At 51.1% G+C, this 16,256-nt stretch overlaps 1 protein-coding gene across 2 annotated transcripts in view; it reads left to right on the top strand.

The window, feature by feature from the left end:
* The window catches only part of capgb (capping protein (actin filament), gelsolin-like b), an 88,552-nt gene that overhangs the window by 29,126 nt on the left and 43,170 nt on the right, over positions 1-16,256 (top strand). For both annotated transcript variants that reach the window (XM_085975846.1, XM_085975845.1), the window contains exons 2-3: positions 1,820-1,885; positions 9,904-10,085. In XM_085975846.1, the coding sequence (XP_085831972.1) occupies positions 1,821-1,885; positions 9,904-10,085 (247 nt within the window). In that variant the 5' untranslated portion in view covers position 1,820. The remainder of the gene's footprint in view (positions 1-1,819; positions 1,886-9,903; positions 10,086-16,256) is intronic.

Raw genomic sequence — 16,256 nt, 5'->3', positions numbered from 1 at the left:
ATTATCTGAACGGCAATAGATTGGGAAAAAGGGAAGTGCCATGAGACCTGGGTGTCCTTGTGCACCAATCGCTGAAGGTAAGCATGCAGGTGCAGCAGGCGGTTAAGAAGGCAAATTGTATGTTGGCCTTCATAGCGAGAGGATTCGAGTACAGGAGCAAGGATGTCTTGCTGCAGTTGTACAGGGTCTTGGTGAGAGGATGTTCTTGCCATGGAGGGAGTGCAGCGAAGATTCACCAGCCTGATACCTGGGATGGCAGGAATGATGTATGAAGCGAGATTGAGTCGACTAGGCTTATATTCGCTAGAGTTTAGAAGAATGAGAGGGGATCTCATTGAAACTTATAAAATTCTAACAAGACTAGACAGACTAGATGCAGGAAGGATGTTCCCGATGGCGGGGAGTCCAGGACCAGGGGTCACAGTCTAAGGATAAGGGGTAAGCCATTTAGGACAGAGATGAGGAGGAATTTCTTCACCCAGAGTGGTGAACCTGTGGAATTCTCTACCACAGAAGGCAGTTGAGGCCAATTCATTAAATATATTCAAGAAGGAGTTAGATATATTTCTTAAGGCTAAAGGGATCAAGGGATATGGGGAGAAAGCAGGGACAGGGTACTGAATTTGAAGGATCAACCATGATCTCATTCAATGGCGGAGCAGGCTCGAGGGGCCGAATGGCCTACTCCTGCTCCTATCTTCGATGTCTATGCCCTTACTAGTCAGAAATCTATTGATCTGTTTTGAATATACCCAATGACTGAGCCTCAACAGCACTCTGGGGTAGAGAATTCCAAAGATTCACCACCCTCTGAGTGAAGAAGTTTCTTCTCATCTCATCCACGCAGCCATTGCCCCTTTAACCCTTCAGTTGGGTTCTTCTTCTTAGGCAGTCCCTCGGAGCCGAGGATGACTTGCTTCCACTCTAAAATGAGTTCTCAGGTGGATGATGAGTCCAATGCGGGACCTACAGTCTCTGTCACAGGTGGGGCAGACGGTGGTTGAAGGGGCGGGTGGGTGGGGTGCTTGGGTTGACGTGCGCTCCTTCCGCTGTTTGCGTTTGGCTTCCGCTTGCTCCTGGCGAAGAGACTTGAAGTGTTCGGCGCCTTCCCGGATGCTTCTCCTCCACATTGTGCTGTCTTTGGCCAGGGATTCCCAGGTGTCGGTGGGGTTGTTGTATTTTTTTCCAAGGAGGCTTTGAGGGTGTCCTTGAAGTGATTTCTCTGCCCACCTGGGGCTTTCTTGCCGTGCCGGAGCTCCGAGTAGAGCGCTATTTTTGGGAGTCTTGTGTCGGGCATGCGTAAGATGTGGCCCATCCATCGGAGCTGATCGAGCGTGATCAGAGCTTCGATGCTGGGGATGTTGGCCTGAGCGAGAACACTGACGTTGGTGCGTCTATCCTGCTAATGGATTGGCAGGATCTTGCGGAGGCAGCGTTGGTGGTACCTCTCCAGTGCTTTGAGGTGTCTGCTGTACATGGTCCATGTCTCTGAGGCATACAGGAGGGCAGGTATCACTGCTGCTCTGTAGACCATGAGCTTGGTGCTGGATTTGAGGTCCTGGTCTTCAAACACACTCTTCCTCAGGCGACCGAAGGTTGGACTGGCACACTGAATGCAGTGTTGGACTTCATCATCGATGTCTACCCTTGTTGACGATGTGACCCGCAGATAGAGCATGGTCAGAGTTTCGATGCTGGGGATGTTGGCCTGAGCGAGAACACTGACGTTGGTGTGCCTATCCTGCAATGGATTTGCAGGATCTGTTCTCTTTTCTCCCTTGTTGTGTTACGACTGACATTGTGTTTCTCTGTTCAATAGGATGGAGCATCATGGATCCATGTCCGGTGCAGGGAAATCGCAACCCTACTGGAAATGGCAGAAGAGGTAAAGAATGCTCATCACCACAGAACCGGCAAAGTTGCATTATAACAACAAGAACAACTTGTATTTCTATAGCGCCTTTAACTCAGTAAAACATCCCAAAGGCCCATCACAAGAGCGATTCTCAAACAAAATTTGACAGGGAGCCGAATAAGGAGATATTAGGACAGGTGACCCAAAGCTTGGTACAAGCGATAGATTTTAAGGAGCGTCTTCAAAGAGGTGGAGAGAGAGGTGGAGAGGTTTAAGGAGGGAATTCCAGAGCTTAGGGTCCTAGACAGCTGAAGGCACGGCCGCCAATGGTGGAGCGAAGGAATTCGGGGGGATAGGCAAGGGAGGGTTGTAGGGCTGGAGGAGGTTACAGAGGTAGGGAGGGTTGCAGGGCTGGAGGAGGTTACAGAGATAGGGAGGGTTGTAGGGCTGGAGAAGATTACAGAGATAGGGAGGGTTGTAGGGGCTGGAGGAGGTTACAGAGATAGGGAGGGTTGTAGAGCTGGAGGAGGTTACAGAGATAGGGAGGGTTGTAGGGCTGGAGAAGATTACAGAGATAGGGAGGGTTGTAGGGGCTGGAGGAGGTTACAGAGATAGGGAGGGTTGTAGGGCTGGAGGAGGTTACAGAGATAGGGAGGGTTGTAGGGACTGGAGGAGGTTACAGAGATAGGGAGGGTTGTAGGGGCTGGAGGAGGTTACAGAGATGAGGAGGGTTGTAGGGCTGGAGGAGGTTACAGAGATAGGGAGGGTTGTAGGGGCTGGAGGAGGTTACAGAGATAGGGAGGGTTGTAGGGGCTGGGGGAGGTTACAGAGATAGGGAGGGTTGTAGGGGCTGGAGGAGGTTACAGAGATGAGGAGGGTTGTAGGGCTGGAGGAGGTTACAGAGATAGGGAGGGTTGTAGGGCTGGAGGAGGTTACAGAGATAGGGAGGGTTGTAGGGCTGGAGGAGGTTACAGAGATGAGGAGGGTTGTAGGTCTGGAGGAGATTACAGAGATAGTGAGGGTTGTAGGGGCTGGAGGAGGTTAAAGAGATAGGGAGGGTTGTAGGGGCTGGAGGAGGTTACAGAGATAGGGAGGTTTCTAGGGCTGGAGATGGTTACAGAGATAGGGAAGGTTGTAGGGGCTGGAGGAGGTTACAGAGATGAGGAGGGTTGTAGGGCTGGAGGAGGTTACGGAGATAGGGAGGGTTGTAGGGGCTGGAGGAGGTTACAGAGATGAGGAGGGTTGTAGGGCTGGAGGTGGTTACAGAGATAGGGAGGGTTGTAGGGGCTAGAGGAGGTTACAGAGATAGGGAGGGTTGTAGGGACTGGAGCAGGTTACAGAGATAGGAAGGGTTATAGAATCTGGACGAGGTTACAGAGATAGGGAGGGTTGTAGGGCTGGGCGAGGTTAGAGAGAGAGGGATGGTTATCGGGGCTGGAGGAAGTTACAGAGATAGGGAGTTTTATAGGGCTGGAGGAGGTTACAGTGATAGGGAGGGTTGTAGGGCTGGAGGAGGTTACAGAGAAATTGAGGGAAGTCGGGGCTGGAGGAGTTTACAGAGATAGGGCTGATTGTAAGGCTGGAAGAAGTTACAGAGATAGGGAAGGTTGTAGGGTTGGAAGAGGTTACAGAGATAGGGAGAGTTGTAGGGGCTAGAGGAGGTTACACAGATAGGGAGGGATGTAGGGGCTGGAGGAGGTTACGGAGATAGGTAGGATTGTGTGGCTGGAGGAGGTTACAGTGATAGGGAGTGTTGTAGGGCAGGAAGAGGTTACAGAGATAGGGAGGGTTGTCGGGGCTGGAGGATGTTACAGAGCAAGGGAGGGTTGTAGGGCTGGAGTAGGTTACAGAGATAGAGAGGGTTGTAGGAGCTGGAGCAGATTACAGAGATTGGGAGTGTTGTAGGGGCAGGAGGAGGTTACAGAGATAGGTAGAGTTGTAGGGCTGGAGGAGGCTACAGAGATAGGGTCGGTTGTCGGGGCTGGAGGAGGTTACAGAGACATGGTGGGTTGTAGGGGCTGGAGGAGGTTACAGAGATAGGGAGGGTTGTAGGGCTGGAGGAGGTTACTGAGATAGGGAGGCCTGTGGGGGCTGGAGCAGATTACAGAGATTGGGAGTGTTGTAGGGGCAGGAGGAGGTTACAGAGATATGTAGGGATGTAGGGCTGGAGGAGGCTACAGAGTTAGGGTGGGCTGTAGGGGCTGGAGGACGTTACAGAGATAAGGAGTTTGTAGGGGCTGGAGGAGCTTACAGAGGTAGGGAGGTTTGTAGGGATGGAGGAGGTTACAGAGATTGGGAGGGTTGTAGGGCTGGAGGAGGTTACTGAGATAGGGAGGCCTGTGGGGGCTGGAGGAGATTACAGAGATAAGGAGGTTTGTAGGGGCAGGAGGAGGTTACAGAGAAAGGGAGCGATGTAGCGCTGGAGGAAACTACAGAGATAGGGAGGGTTGTAGGTCTGGAGAAAGTTACACAGATAGGGAGGGTTGAAGGGCTGGAGGAGTTTACAGAGATAGGGTGGGTTGTAGGGGTGGAGGAGGTTACAGACATAGGGAGGGTTGTAGGCTGGAGGAGGTTACAGAGATAGGGAAGGTTGTGGGGCAGGAGGAGGTGACAGAGATAGGACATGCTGTAGGGGCTGGAGCAAGCTACAGAGATAGGGAGGGTTGTAGGGGCTGGATGAAGTTACAGAGATAGGGAGGGTTGTAGTGCTGGAGGATGTTACAGAGAAATTGAGGGTTGTAGGGCTGGAGGAGGTTGCATTGATAGGGAGAGTTGTCGGCCTGGAGGGGGTTACAGAGATAGGGAGGTTTGTAGGGGCTGGAGGAGGTTACAGAGATGGGGAGGGATGTAGGGGCTGGAGGAGGTTACAGAGATAGGGAGGATTGTAGGGCTGGAGGAGGTTACAGAGATCGGGAGGGTTGTAGGCTGGAAGTGGTTACAGAGATTGGGAGGGTTGTAGGGGCTGCAAAATGTTACAGAGCAAGGGACGGTTGTAGGGGCTGGAAGAGTCATTAGAGACAGGGAGGGTTGTAGGGCTGGAGGAGGTTACAGAGTTTGGGAGTGTTGTAAGGGCAGGAGGAGGTTACAGAGCAAGGGAGGGTTGTAGGGCTGGAGGAGGCTACAGAAATAGGGTGTGTTGTAGGGGCTGGAGGAGGTTACATAGATAGGGAGGTTTGTAGGGCTGGAGGAGGTTACAGAGATAGGGCGGGCTGTAGGGGCTGGAGCAGGTTACAGAGATATGGAGGGTTGTAGGGGCTGGAGGAGGTTACAGAGAGAGGTAGAGTTGTAGTGCTGGAGGAGGCTACAGAGATAGGGTGGGTTGTAGGGGCTGGAGGAGGTTACAGAGATAGGGAGGGTTGTAGGTCTGGAGAAGGTTACAGAGATAGGGAGGGTTGTAGGGGCTGGAGGAGGTTACAGAGATAGGGAGGGTTGTAGGGGCTGGACGAGGTTAAAGAGATAGGGATTTATGTAGGGCTGGAGGAGATTAAAGATATAGGGAGAGTTGTAGGGGCTGGAGGACGTTACAGAGATAGGGAGGGTTGTAGGGACTGGAGCAGGTTACAGAGAAAAGGAGGGTTGTAGGGCTGGAGGAGGCTACAGAGGTAGGGTGGGTTGTAGGGGTGGAGGAGGTTACAGAGATAAGGAGGTTTGTGGGGGCAGGAGGTGGTTACAGAGATAGGGAGGGTTGTAGGCTGGAGGAGGTTACAGAGATAGGGAAGGTTGTGGGGCAGTAGGAGGTGACAGAGATTGGACAAGCTGTAGGGGCTGGAGCAGGCTACAGAGATAGGGAGGGTTGTAGGGGCTGGATGAATTACAGAGATAGGTAGGGCTGTAGGTCTGGAGGAGGCTACAGAGTTAGGGAGGGCTGTAGGGGGTTACAGAGATAAGGTGTGTTGTAGGGGCTGGAGGAGGTTACAGAGATATGGAGTGTTGTAGGGCTGGAGCAGGCTACAGAGATAGGGTGGTTTGTAGGGTCTGGAGGAGGTTACAGAGATATGGTTTGTTGTAGGGGCTGGAGGAGGTTACAGAGATAAGGAGGTTTGTAGGGCTGTAGGAGTGCTACAGAGATAGGGAGGGTTGTAGTGCTGGAGGAGGTTACTGAGATAGGGAGGGCTGGAGGAGGTTACAGAGATATGTAGGGATGTAGGGCTGGAGGAGGCTACAGAGTTAGGGTGGGTTGTAGGGGCTGGAGGACGTTACAGAGATAAGGAGTTTGTAGGGGCTGGAGGAGCTTACAGAGGTAGGGAGGTTTGTAGGGATGGAGGAGGTTACAGAGATTGGGAGGGTTGTACGGGCTGGAGTTGGTTATAGAGATAGGGAGGTTTGTAGGGGCTGGAGGAGGTTACAGAGATAGAGAGGGTTGTAGGGACTGGAGGAAATTTCAGAGATAGGGAGTGTTGTAGGAGCTGGAAGAGGTTACAGAGATAGGGAGTGTTGTAGGGGCTGGAGGAGGTTACAGAGATAGGGAGGGCGCTAGGGATTGGAGGAGGTTACAGAGATAGGGAGGGTTGTAGGGGCTGGTGGAGGTTACAGAGATAGGGAGGGCTCTAGGGATTGGAGGAGATCACAGAGCCAGGGAGGGTTGTAGAGCTGGAGGTGTTTACAGAGATAGGGAGGTTTGTAGGGCTGGAGGAGGTTACAGAGATAGGAAGGGTTGTAGGGCTGGAGGAGGTTACAGAAATAGGCAGGGTTCTAGGGACTGGAGGAGGTTACAGAGATAGGGAGCGTTGTCGGCCTGGAGGAGTTTACAGAGATAGGGAGTGTTGTGGGGCTGGAGGAGGTTACAGAGATAGGGAGGGTTGTAGGGCTGGAGGAGCTTACAGAGATAGGGAGGGTTGTAGGGCTACAGGAGGTTACAGAGATAGGGAGGGCTGTAGGGGCTGGAGGATGTTACAGAGATAGGGAGGGTTGTAGTGGCTGGAGGAGGTTACAGAGATAGGGAAGGTTGTAGAGCTGGAGGAGGTTACAGAGATAGGGAGGGTTGTAGGGGCTGGAGGAGGTTACAGAGATAGGGAGCGTTGTCGGCCTGGAGGAGTTTACAGAGATAGGGAGTGTTGTGGGGCTGGAGGAGGTTACAGAGATAGGGAGGGTTGTAGGGCTGGAGGAGCTTACAGAGATAGGGAGGGTTGTAGGGCTACAGGAGGTTACAGAGATAGGGAGGGCTGTAGGGGCTGGAGGATGTTACAGAGATAGGGAGGGTTGTAGTGGCTGGAGGAGGTTACAGAGATAGGGAAGGTTGTAGAGCTGGAGGAGGTTACAGAGATAGGGAGGGTTGTAGGGGCTGGAGGAGGTTACAGAGATAGGGAGGGTTGTAGGGGCTGGAGGAGGTTACAGAGATAGGGAGGGTTGTAGTGCTGGAGGAGGTTACAGAGATAGCGAGGGTTGTAGAGGCTGGAGTAGTATACAGAGTTGGCCGGGCCGGGGTTGGTGTCGGCTCGGCCATGGAGGGATTTGAACACAAGGATGAGAATTTTAAAATTGTGGTGTTGCTGGTCCGGGAGCCGATGTAGGTCAGCGAGCGCAGGGGGCGATGGGTGAATGGGACATGGTGCGATATGGGAGACAGGGTTGCAGAATCTTGGCTTAGCTCAAGTGTACGGAGGGTGGAAGACGGGCGGAAGGCCAGGAGAGCGTTGGAATAGTCGTGAGTCTGGAGGTAACAGAGGCCCGGATGTGGGTTTTAACCGCGGATGAGCGGAGGCAAGGGGGGCGGAGACGGGAGATATCACGGAAATGGAAGTAGGTGAATGACGAAATGTCCAGGGATTCCCGCTCCGCACTCCGAGGGGGTCACTGTCTCAGGATACGGGGTAGGACATTTAGGGCTGAGATGATGCAAATACATGGCAGATGCAGTATAACGTGGATAAATGTAAAGTTATCCACTTCGGTAGCAAAAACAGAAAGGCAGAGTATTATTTAAATGGCGATAGATTGGGAAATGTTGATGTACAAAGGGACCTGGGTGTCCTTGTTCGCCAGTCACTGAAAGCAGACATGCAGGTGCAGCAAGCAGTTAGGAAGGCAAATGGTATGTTGGCCTTCATTGCAAGAGGATTTGAGTACAGGAGCAAGGATGTCTTATTACAGTTATACAGGGCCTTGGTGAGACCATACCTGGAGTACTGTGTGCAGTTTTGGTCTCCTTACCTAAGAAAGGATATACTTGCCATAGAGGGAGTGCAGCGAAGGTTCACCAGACTGAGTCCTGGGATGGCAGGACTGTCGTATGAGGAGAGGTTGGGTCGACTAGGCCTGTATTCACTAGAGTTGAGAAGAATGAGAGGGGATCTCACTGAAACGTATAAAATTCTGACAGGGCTGGACAGACTGGATGCAGGGAGGATGTTTCCCCTGGCTGGGGGGCGTCTAGAACGAGAGGTCACAGTCTCAGGATACGGGGTAGGACATTTAGGACTGAGATGAGGAGAAATGTCTTCACTCAGAGGGTGGTGAACCTGTGGAATTCTCCACCACAGAAGGCTGTGGAGGCCAAGTCACTGAATATATTTAAGAAGGAGACAGATAGATTTCTAGACACAAAAGGCATCAAGGGGTATGGGGAGAGAGCGGGAATATGGTATTGAGATAAAGGATATACTTGCATTGGAGGCAGTTCAGAGACGATTCACTCGGTTAATTCCAGAGATGAGAGGGGTTGACTTTTGAGGAAAGGTTGAGCAGGTTGGGCCTATACTCATTGGAATTTAGAAGAATGAGAGGGGATCTTATTGAAACATATAAGATACTGAGGGGGGCTCGACAGGGTAGATGCAGAGAGGATGTTTCCCCTTGTGGGGAAATCTAGAACTCGGGGGCACAGTCTCAGAATAAAGGGTCGCCCTTTTAGAACTGAGGTGAGGAGGAATTTCTTCTCTCAGAGGGTCGTAAATCTGTGGAATTCTCTGCCCCAGAGAGCCGTGGAGGCGGGGTCATTAAATACATTTAAGGTGGAGATAGACAGATTTTTGCAAGATAAGGGAGTGAAGGGTTATGGGGAGCGGGCAGGGAATTGTTTTTGAGCCCAAGATCAGCCATGATCTTATTGAATGGCGGAGCAGGCTCGAGGGGCCGAGTGGCCTATTCCTGCTCCTTTTTTTCGATGTTTCTATGGGGGATAAATTCGGTTGCTTTTCGCCTCCCGTTAGTGCCCTAAGGGGGTGCTAATGGGGCACAAAGCAACTAGCGCCTGGGCGCGGCGATGTTTGCGCCACTCGTGAAATTGACCAGACATTTTGCGGCGGCGCTAAGCACTACTGCCACGATCTTCTGTGCCCGCAGATCGTGACTTCAGTCGAGCGTGCAACGCCCCGGTAGCGCCCTGGACCGGATATTGAGTGGCGCCCCCTGCCTTTCCGCCTGCCGCTAGCAACGACAGGTCGAGGGGAGCGTTTTGCAGTCGGGAAGGGACTGGGGGAGCGCTATTTAAAGGCGGCCGCTTCCTGCCTTTTTTTGTTGGCGACATTTTTGCACCACGCATTCTGAGAGAGAGAGAGAGAGACTTCTGGACAGATTCAACGCTGTGTGAAGGAGTTTTGGGTACTGAGCAGCACTTTGCAGGTTCATTTTGATTTGGCCTTCCTTGCATCGATTTAGAAGAGACTGTGGGGGCTGCACTCTGAGCTCTTTCCCTGGGCCTCTCCATTGTTCTTTCCAGCAGATTTGATGTACAGGTCTCTCCAGGCCGAGATTCAAGGCTGCAATGTGCAGGGTGTGGATGGAGAGCAAGATCGACCCTCCCCTTTAAGAACTGGCCGGCGCCAGTGTGTCTGTGTTCCATTGCTGACTGACATCACATGAGCTACGCCAGCGCTTTGAGTTACTGCCTCGCTCCTCGGCATTAGCGCCGTAAGAGAGGCGTGTAGCGCTTGATTTACCGCTCCAATCATCTCCGGGGCGATAGAGGCCAAGTTTGCAGTCGGAGGTGATAATTAGCGCCAGGTGCTAAACTTTGCGCCCGGCCGATAATTGCGCCCCAACCGGGAATGATACCGAATTTCTCCTCCCATGTTTCTACTCACTGTAACTCATCTCTTTCCCTGTGGCAGTATGGGCGTGGACTCCTCCTTTGCAAAGGCTGGGGAACAGCTGGGGCTGCAGATATGGAGGGTGGAGAAGATGAAGCTCGTCGCGGTCCCCAGGACCACCTTTGGCACGTTCCTCACGGGCGACGCCTACCTGGTCCTGCATCGCGGTGAGGAGGACAGGGCCCATCTGCACATCTGGCACGGTAGGTCAGCCCCTCTCTTCGCATCTGGCACGGTAAGGGTAGCTGGAAATCAGTCTAATCCACCTCACTCCTCCTTTATACAGCACAGAAAGAGGCCCTTCGGCCCATCATGTCCGTGCCGGCCATCAAGCCCTATCTATTCTAATCCCATTTTCCAGCACTTGGTCCGTAGCCTTGTATGCTATGGCGTTTCAAGTGCTCATCTAAATGCTTCTTGAATGTTGTGAGGGTTCCTGCCTCTACCACCCTTTCAGGCAGTGAGTTCCAGATTCCAACCACCCTCTGGGTGAAAAAGTTTTTCCTCAAATCCCCTCTAAACCTCCTGCCCCTTACCTTGAATCTATGCCCCCTGGTTATTGACCCCCCTACTAAGGGGAAAAGTTCCTTTCAACTACCCTATCTGTGCCCCTCATAATTTTGTACACCTCAATCAGGTCCCCCCTCAGCCTTCTCTGCTCTAAGGAAAACAACCCCAGCCTGTCCAGTCTCTCTTCATAGCTGAAGCGCTCCAGCCCAGGTAACATCCTGGTGAATCTCCTCTGCACCCTCTCCAATGCAATCACATCCTTCCTATAGTATGGCGACCAGAACTGCACACAGTATTCCAGCTGTGGCCTAACTAGCATTTTGTACAGCTCTATCATAACCTCCCTGCTCTTATATTCTATGCCACGGCTAATGAAGGCAAGTATCCCATATGCCTTCTTAACCACCTTGTCTACCTGTCCTGCTGCCTTCAGGGATCTATGTACATGCACACCAAGGTCCCTCTGATCCTCTGTCATTCCTAGGGTCCTACCATTCATTGTGTATTCCCTTGCCTTGTTAGTCCTCCCAAAATGCATCACCTCACACTTTTCAGGGTTACATTCCATTTGCCACTGTTCTGCCCATCTGACCAACCCTTCTATATCGTCCTGTAGCCTGAGGCTTCCCTCCTCGCTATTTATCACTTCATCAATTTTCGTGTCATCTGCGAACTTACTGATCATACCTCCTACATTCATATCTAAATCATTAATGTACACTACAAACAGCAAAGGACCCAGCACCGATCCCTGCAGTATACCACTGGTCACAGGCTTCCAGTCACAAATACAGCCTTCGACCATCACCCTCTGCCTCCTGCCACTAAGCCAATTTTGGATCCAATGTGCCAAATTACCCTGGGTCCAAAGGGCTCTTACCTTCTTGACCAGTCTCCCATCCGGGACTTTGTCAAAAGCCTTACTGAAGTCCATGTAGACTACATCAAATGCATTTCCCCTCATCCACGCACCTAGTCACCCCCTCGAAAAATTCAATCAAATTGGTTAGACATGATCTCCCCCTGACAAAGCCATGCTGAATATCCTTGATTAATCCATGCCTTTCCAAGTGGAGACTAATTCTATCCCTCAGAATTTTTTCCATAAATTTCCCTATCAATTCAATTCAATTCAATTCAAATCACTTTATTGGCATGACAAGGTACATCTTATGTTGCCAAAGCATCGAAAAACATTTATGGTTGAACACATAAACGCAGATCTATCCATACAGTGTATAAACAGATATATCCCTGAGTGTATAAATATACATTCATATAATTTGTATATACTCTTTTCTTAGATTTAATGGTTGTCCCTCTGTTTATGGCAAGCTGTAACATAGTGTGCCGCTAAGGTTACACAATTTCTCTGTTCCCCTAGTAGGTATGGGAGTTTTTGGTCGTCATTCAAATTTCTGAATTCAGGGCATATTTTTGTGAATTTTGGGTAGAAATTCTCCCTTATGCCCTGATATTTTCTACAAGCTGTGAGGAAGTGCATCTCTGTCTCCACCACTCCCTGACTGCAGATTTTAGGCTCACTGGCCTGTAATTCCCTGGTTTATCCCTACAACCGTACTTGAATAATGGTACTACATTAGCTGTCCTCCCGTCCTCTGGCACCTCCCCTGTGGCAAGAGAGGATCTGAAAATTTGTGTCAGAGCCCCTGCAATCTCCTCGCTTGCCTCACACAGCAGCCTGGGATACATCTCGTCTGGCCCTGGGGATATATCCAATTTTAAGCCCGCTAAAACCGCTAGATAGAGAGGGTTGTAGGGCTGGAAGAGGTTACAGAGATCGGGAGGGTTGTAGGGGCTGGAGGAGGTTACAGAGATAGGGAGGATTGTAGGTATGGAGGATGTTACAGAGATAGGGAGGGTTGTAGGGCTGGAGGAGGTTACAGCGATAGGGAGGGTTGTAGGGTTGGAGGATGTAGATGTATTGTATATAGTAGATACATTGCTGATCATCTTCCAACATTCGATGGAGTCTGGAACAGTACCCATGGATTGGAGGGTAGCTAATGTTACCCACTGTTCAAAAAAGGTGGTAGAGAGAAAACGGGGAATTACAGACCGGTAAGCCTGACATCGGTAGTGGGGAAAATGCTAGAGTCCATTATAAAAGATGTAATAGCAGAGCACTTGGAAAACAGTGACAGGATCGGACAAAGTCAACATGGATTCACAAAAGGTAAATCGTGCTTGACTAATCTACTGGAATTTTTTGAGGATGTAACTGGTAAAATAGATAAGGGAGAACCAGTGGATGTGGTGTATCTGGACTTTCAGAAGGCCTTCGATAAGATCCTGCGTAAGAGATTAGCGTGTAAAGTTAAGGCACATGGGATTGGGGGCAAGGTATTGACTTGGATAGAGAACTGGTTGGCAGACAGAAAGCAAAGAGTTGGAATAAATGGGTCTTTTTCCGAATGGCAGGCAGTGACTAGTGGGGTACCGCATGGATGTAATATCTCCAAAATTGCAGATGACACAAAGCTGGGTGGGCGTGTGTGCTGTGAGGAGGATGTCGAGAGACTCCAGGATGATTTGGACATGTTGGGTGATTGGGCAGAAACATGGCAGATGCAATATAATGTGGATAAATGTGAGGTTATCTACTTTGGTGGCAAAAACAGGAAGGCAGATTATTATCTAACTGGCATTAGATTGGGTGAAGGGGAAGTGCAACGAGACCTGGGTGTCCTTGTGCACCAGTCGCTGAAGGTAAGCATGCAGGTGCAGCAGGCGGTTAAGAAGGCAAATGTTATGTTGTCCTTCGTAGCGAGAGGGTTTGAGTACAGGAACAAGGATGTCTTGCTGCAGTTGTACAGGGCCTTGGTGAGACCACATCTTGAGTATTGTGTGCAGTTTTGGTCGCCTTATCTGAGGAAGGATGTTCTTGCAATGGAAGGAGGTAAGCGAAGATTCACCAGACTGATACCTGGGATGGCAGGAATGACGTATGAGGAGAGATTGGGTCGATTGGACTTGTACTCGCTGGAGTTTAGAAGAATGAGAGGTAATCTCATTGAAACTTACAAAATTCTGACAGGACTGGACAGACTAGATGCAGGAAGGATGTTCCCGGTGGTCGGGGAGTCCAGAACCAGGGGATACAGTCTAAGGATCAAGGGTAGGCCATTTAGGACAGAAATGAGGAGGAATTTCTTCACCCAGAGAGTGGTGAACCAGTGGAACTCTCTACCACAGAAGGCGGTGGAGGCCAGTTCATTAAATATATTCAAGAAGGAGTTGGATATATTTCTTAAGGCTAAAGGGATCAAGGGGTATGGGGAGAAAGCAGGGACCGGGTACTGGAATTGGATGATCAGCCATGAACACATTGAATGGCGGAGCAGGCTCGAGGGGCCGAATGACCTGCTCCAGCTCCTATCTTCTATGTTTCTATGTTACTGAGATAGGAGAGTTGTAGGGCTGGAGGAGGTTACAGAGATAGGGAGGGTTGTAGGGGCTGGAGGAGGTTACAGAGATAGGGAGGGTTGTAGAGGCTGGAGGATGCTACAGAGATAGGGAGGGTTGTAGGGCTGGAGGAGTTTACAGAGATAGGGAGGGATGTAGGGCTGGAGGCGGCTACAAAAATAGGGAGTGTTGTAGGAGATGGAGGAGGTTACAGAGATAGGGAGGGTTCTAGTGGCTGGAGGAGGCTACAGAGACAGAGAAGGTTGTAGGGGCGGGAGGAGTTTACAGAGATAGGGAGGGTTCTAGTGGCTGGAGGAGGTTACAGAGATAGGGAGGGGTGTAGGGCTAGAGGAGGTTACAGAGATAGGGAGGGTCGTAGGGCTGGAGGAGGTTAGAGAGGTAGGGACGGTTGTAGGGCTAGAGGAGGTTACAGAGATAGGGAGGGTTGTAGGGGCTGGAGGAGGTTACAGAAATAGTGATGTTTGTAGGGGCTGGAGGAGGTTACAGCAATAGGGAATTGTAGGGGCTGGAGGAGATTACAGAGATAGGGAGGGTTGTAGCGCTGGAGGAGGTTACTGAGATAGGGAGTTTGCTAGGGCTGGAGGAGGTTACGGAGATAGGGAGCTTTGTAGGGGCTGGATGAGATTACCGTGATAGTGAGGGTTGTAGGGGCTGGAGGGGGTTACAGAGATAGGGAGTGTTCTAGGGCTGGAGGAGATTACAGAGACAGGGAGGGTTGTAGTGCTGGAGGAGGTTACAGAGTTATGGAGGTTTGTAGTTGGTGGAGGATGTTACAGAAATAGGGAGGGTTGTAGAGGCTAGAGGAGGTTACAGAGATAGGGAGTGTTCTGGGGCTGGAGGAGGTGACAGAGATAAGGAGCTTTGTAGGGGCTGGAGGAGATTACCGAGATATTGAGGGTTGTAGTGGCTGGAGGGGATTAGAGAGATAGGGAGTGTTCTAGGGCTGTAGGAGGTTACAGTGATAGTGAGAGTTGTGGGGCTGCAGGAGGTTACAGAGATAGGGAGGGTTGTATGTACAGGAGTAGGTTACAGCGATAGGCAGGGTTGTAGGGATGCAGGAGGTTACAGAAATAGGGAGGGTTGAAGGGGCTAGAGGAGTTTACAGAGATAGGGATGTTTGTAGGGCTGGAGGAAGTTACAGGGTTAGAGAGGGTGGTAGGGCTGGAGGAGGTTACAGAGATAGCGAGGTTTGTAGGGGCTGGAGGAGGTTACAGAATCATGGATGTTTGTGGGGCTGGAGCAGCTTACAGAAATAGGGAGGGTTGTAGGGGCTGGAGGAGGTTACAGAGATAGGGAGGGATGTAGGGCAGGAGGAGGTTACAGAGATAGGGAGGGTTGTAGGGCTGGAGGAGGTTACAGCGATAATGGGGGTTGTAGAGCCTGGTGGAGGTTACAGAGATAGGGAGGATTGTAGGTCTGGAGGAGCTTACAGAGATCGGGAGCATTGTAGGGGCTGAAGGAGATTCCAGATATAGGGAGGTTTTTTGCACTGGAGGAGGTTTACAGAATTATGGAGGGTTGTAGCTGATGGAGTAGTTTGCAGATATAGGGAGGGATGTAGGGGCTGGAGGAGGTTACAGAGATATGTAGCGTTGTAGGGGCTGGAGGAGGTTACAGAGATAGGGAGGTTTGTAGGGCTGGCAGAGGTAACAGAGAAAGGGGGGATTGTTGGGGCTGGACGAGGTTACAGAGGCAGTGAGAGGTGCAGGGCTGGAGGAGGTTACAGTGATAGGGAAGGTTTTTGGGGCTGGAGGAGGTTACAGAGATCGGGATGGTTCTAGTGGCTGGAGGATGTTACAGAGATAGGGAGGGGTGTAGGGCTAGAGAATTTTACAGAGATACGGAGGGTTGTAGGGCTGGAGGAGGTTAGAGAGGTAGGGACGGTTGTAGGGCTAGAGGAGGTTACAGAGATAGGGTGGGTTGAAGGAGCTGGAGGAGGTTACAGAGATAGGAAGGGTTGTAGGGCTGGAGGAGGTTACAGAGATAGGGCTGTTTGTAGGTGCTGGAGGAGGTTACAGAGATAGGGCTGTTTGTAGGGGCTGGAGGAGGTTACAGAGATACGGAGGGTTGTAGGGGCTGGAGGAGGTTACAGAGATACGGAGGGTTGTAGGGACTGGAGGAGGTTACAGAGATTGGAAGCGTTGTAGGGCTGGAGGAGGTTACAGAGATAGGGAGTGTTGTAGGGGCTGGAGGCGGTTACAGCAATGGGGAGGGTTGTAGGGCTGGAGGAGTTTACAGAGATAAAGAGGGTTGTAGGGGCTGGAGGAGGTAACAGAGATAGGGCGGGTTCTAGGGCTGGAGGATGTTACAGAGATGGGGAGGGTTCTCGGGCTGAAGGAAGTTACAGAGATAGGGAGGGTTGTAGGGGCTGGAAGTGATTACAGAGATAGGGAGGTTTGTAGGGACAGGAGTCGGTT

The sequence above is a fragment of the Somniosus microcephalus genome, unplaced genomic scaffold (genome assembly GCF_052327205.1).
Source record: "Somniosus microcephalus isolate GS21.2 unplaced genomic scaffold, FLI_Smic_1.0 unresolved_chr2, whole genome shotgun sequence".
Taxonomy (NCBI): domain Eukaryota; kingdom Metazoa; phylum Chordata; class Chondrichthyes; order Squaliformes; family Somniosidae; genus Somniosus; species Somniosus microcephalus.
The sequence above is the reverse complement of the archived record's forward strand: the minus strand, read 5'-3'. Positions and strand labels throughout refer to the sequence as shown.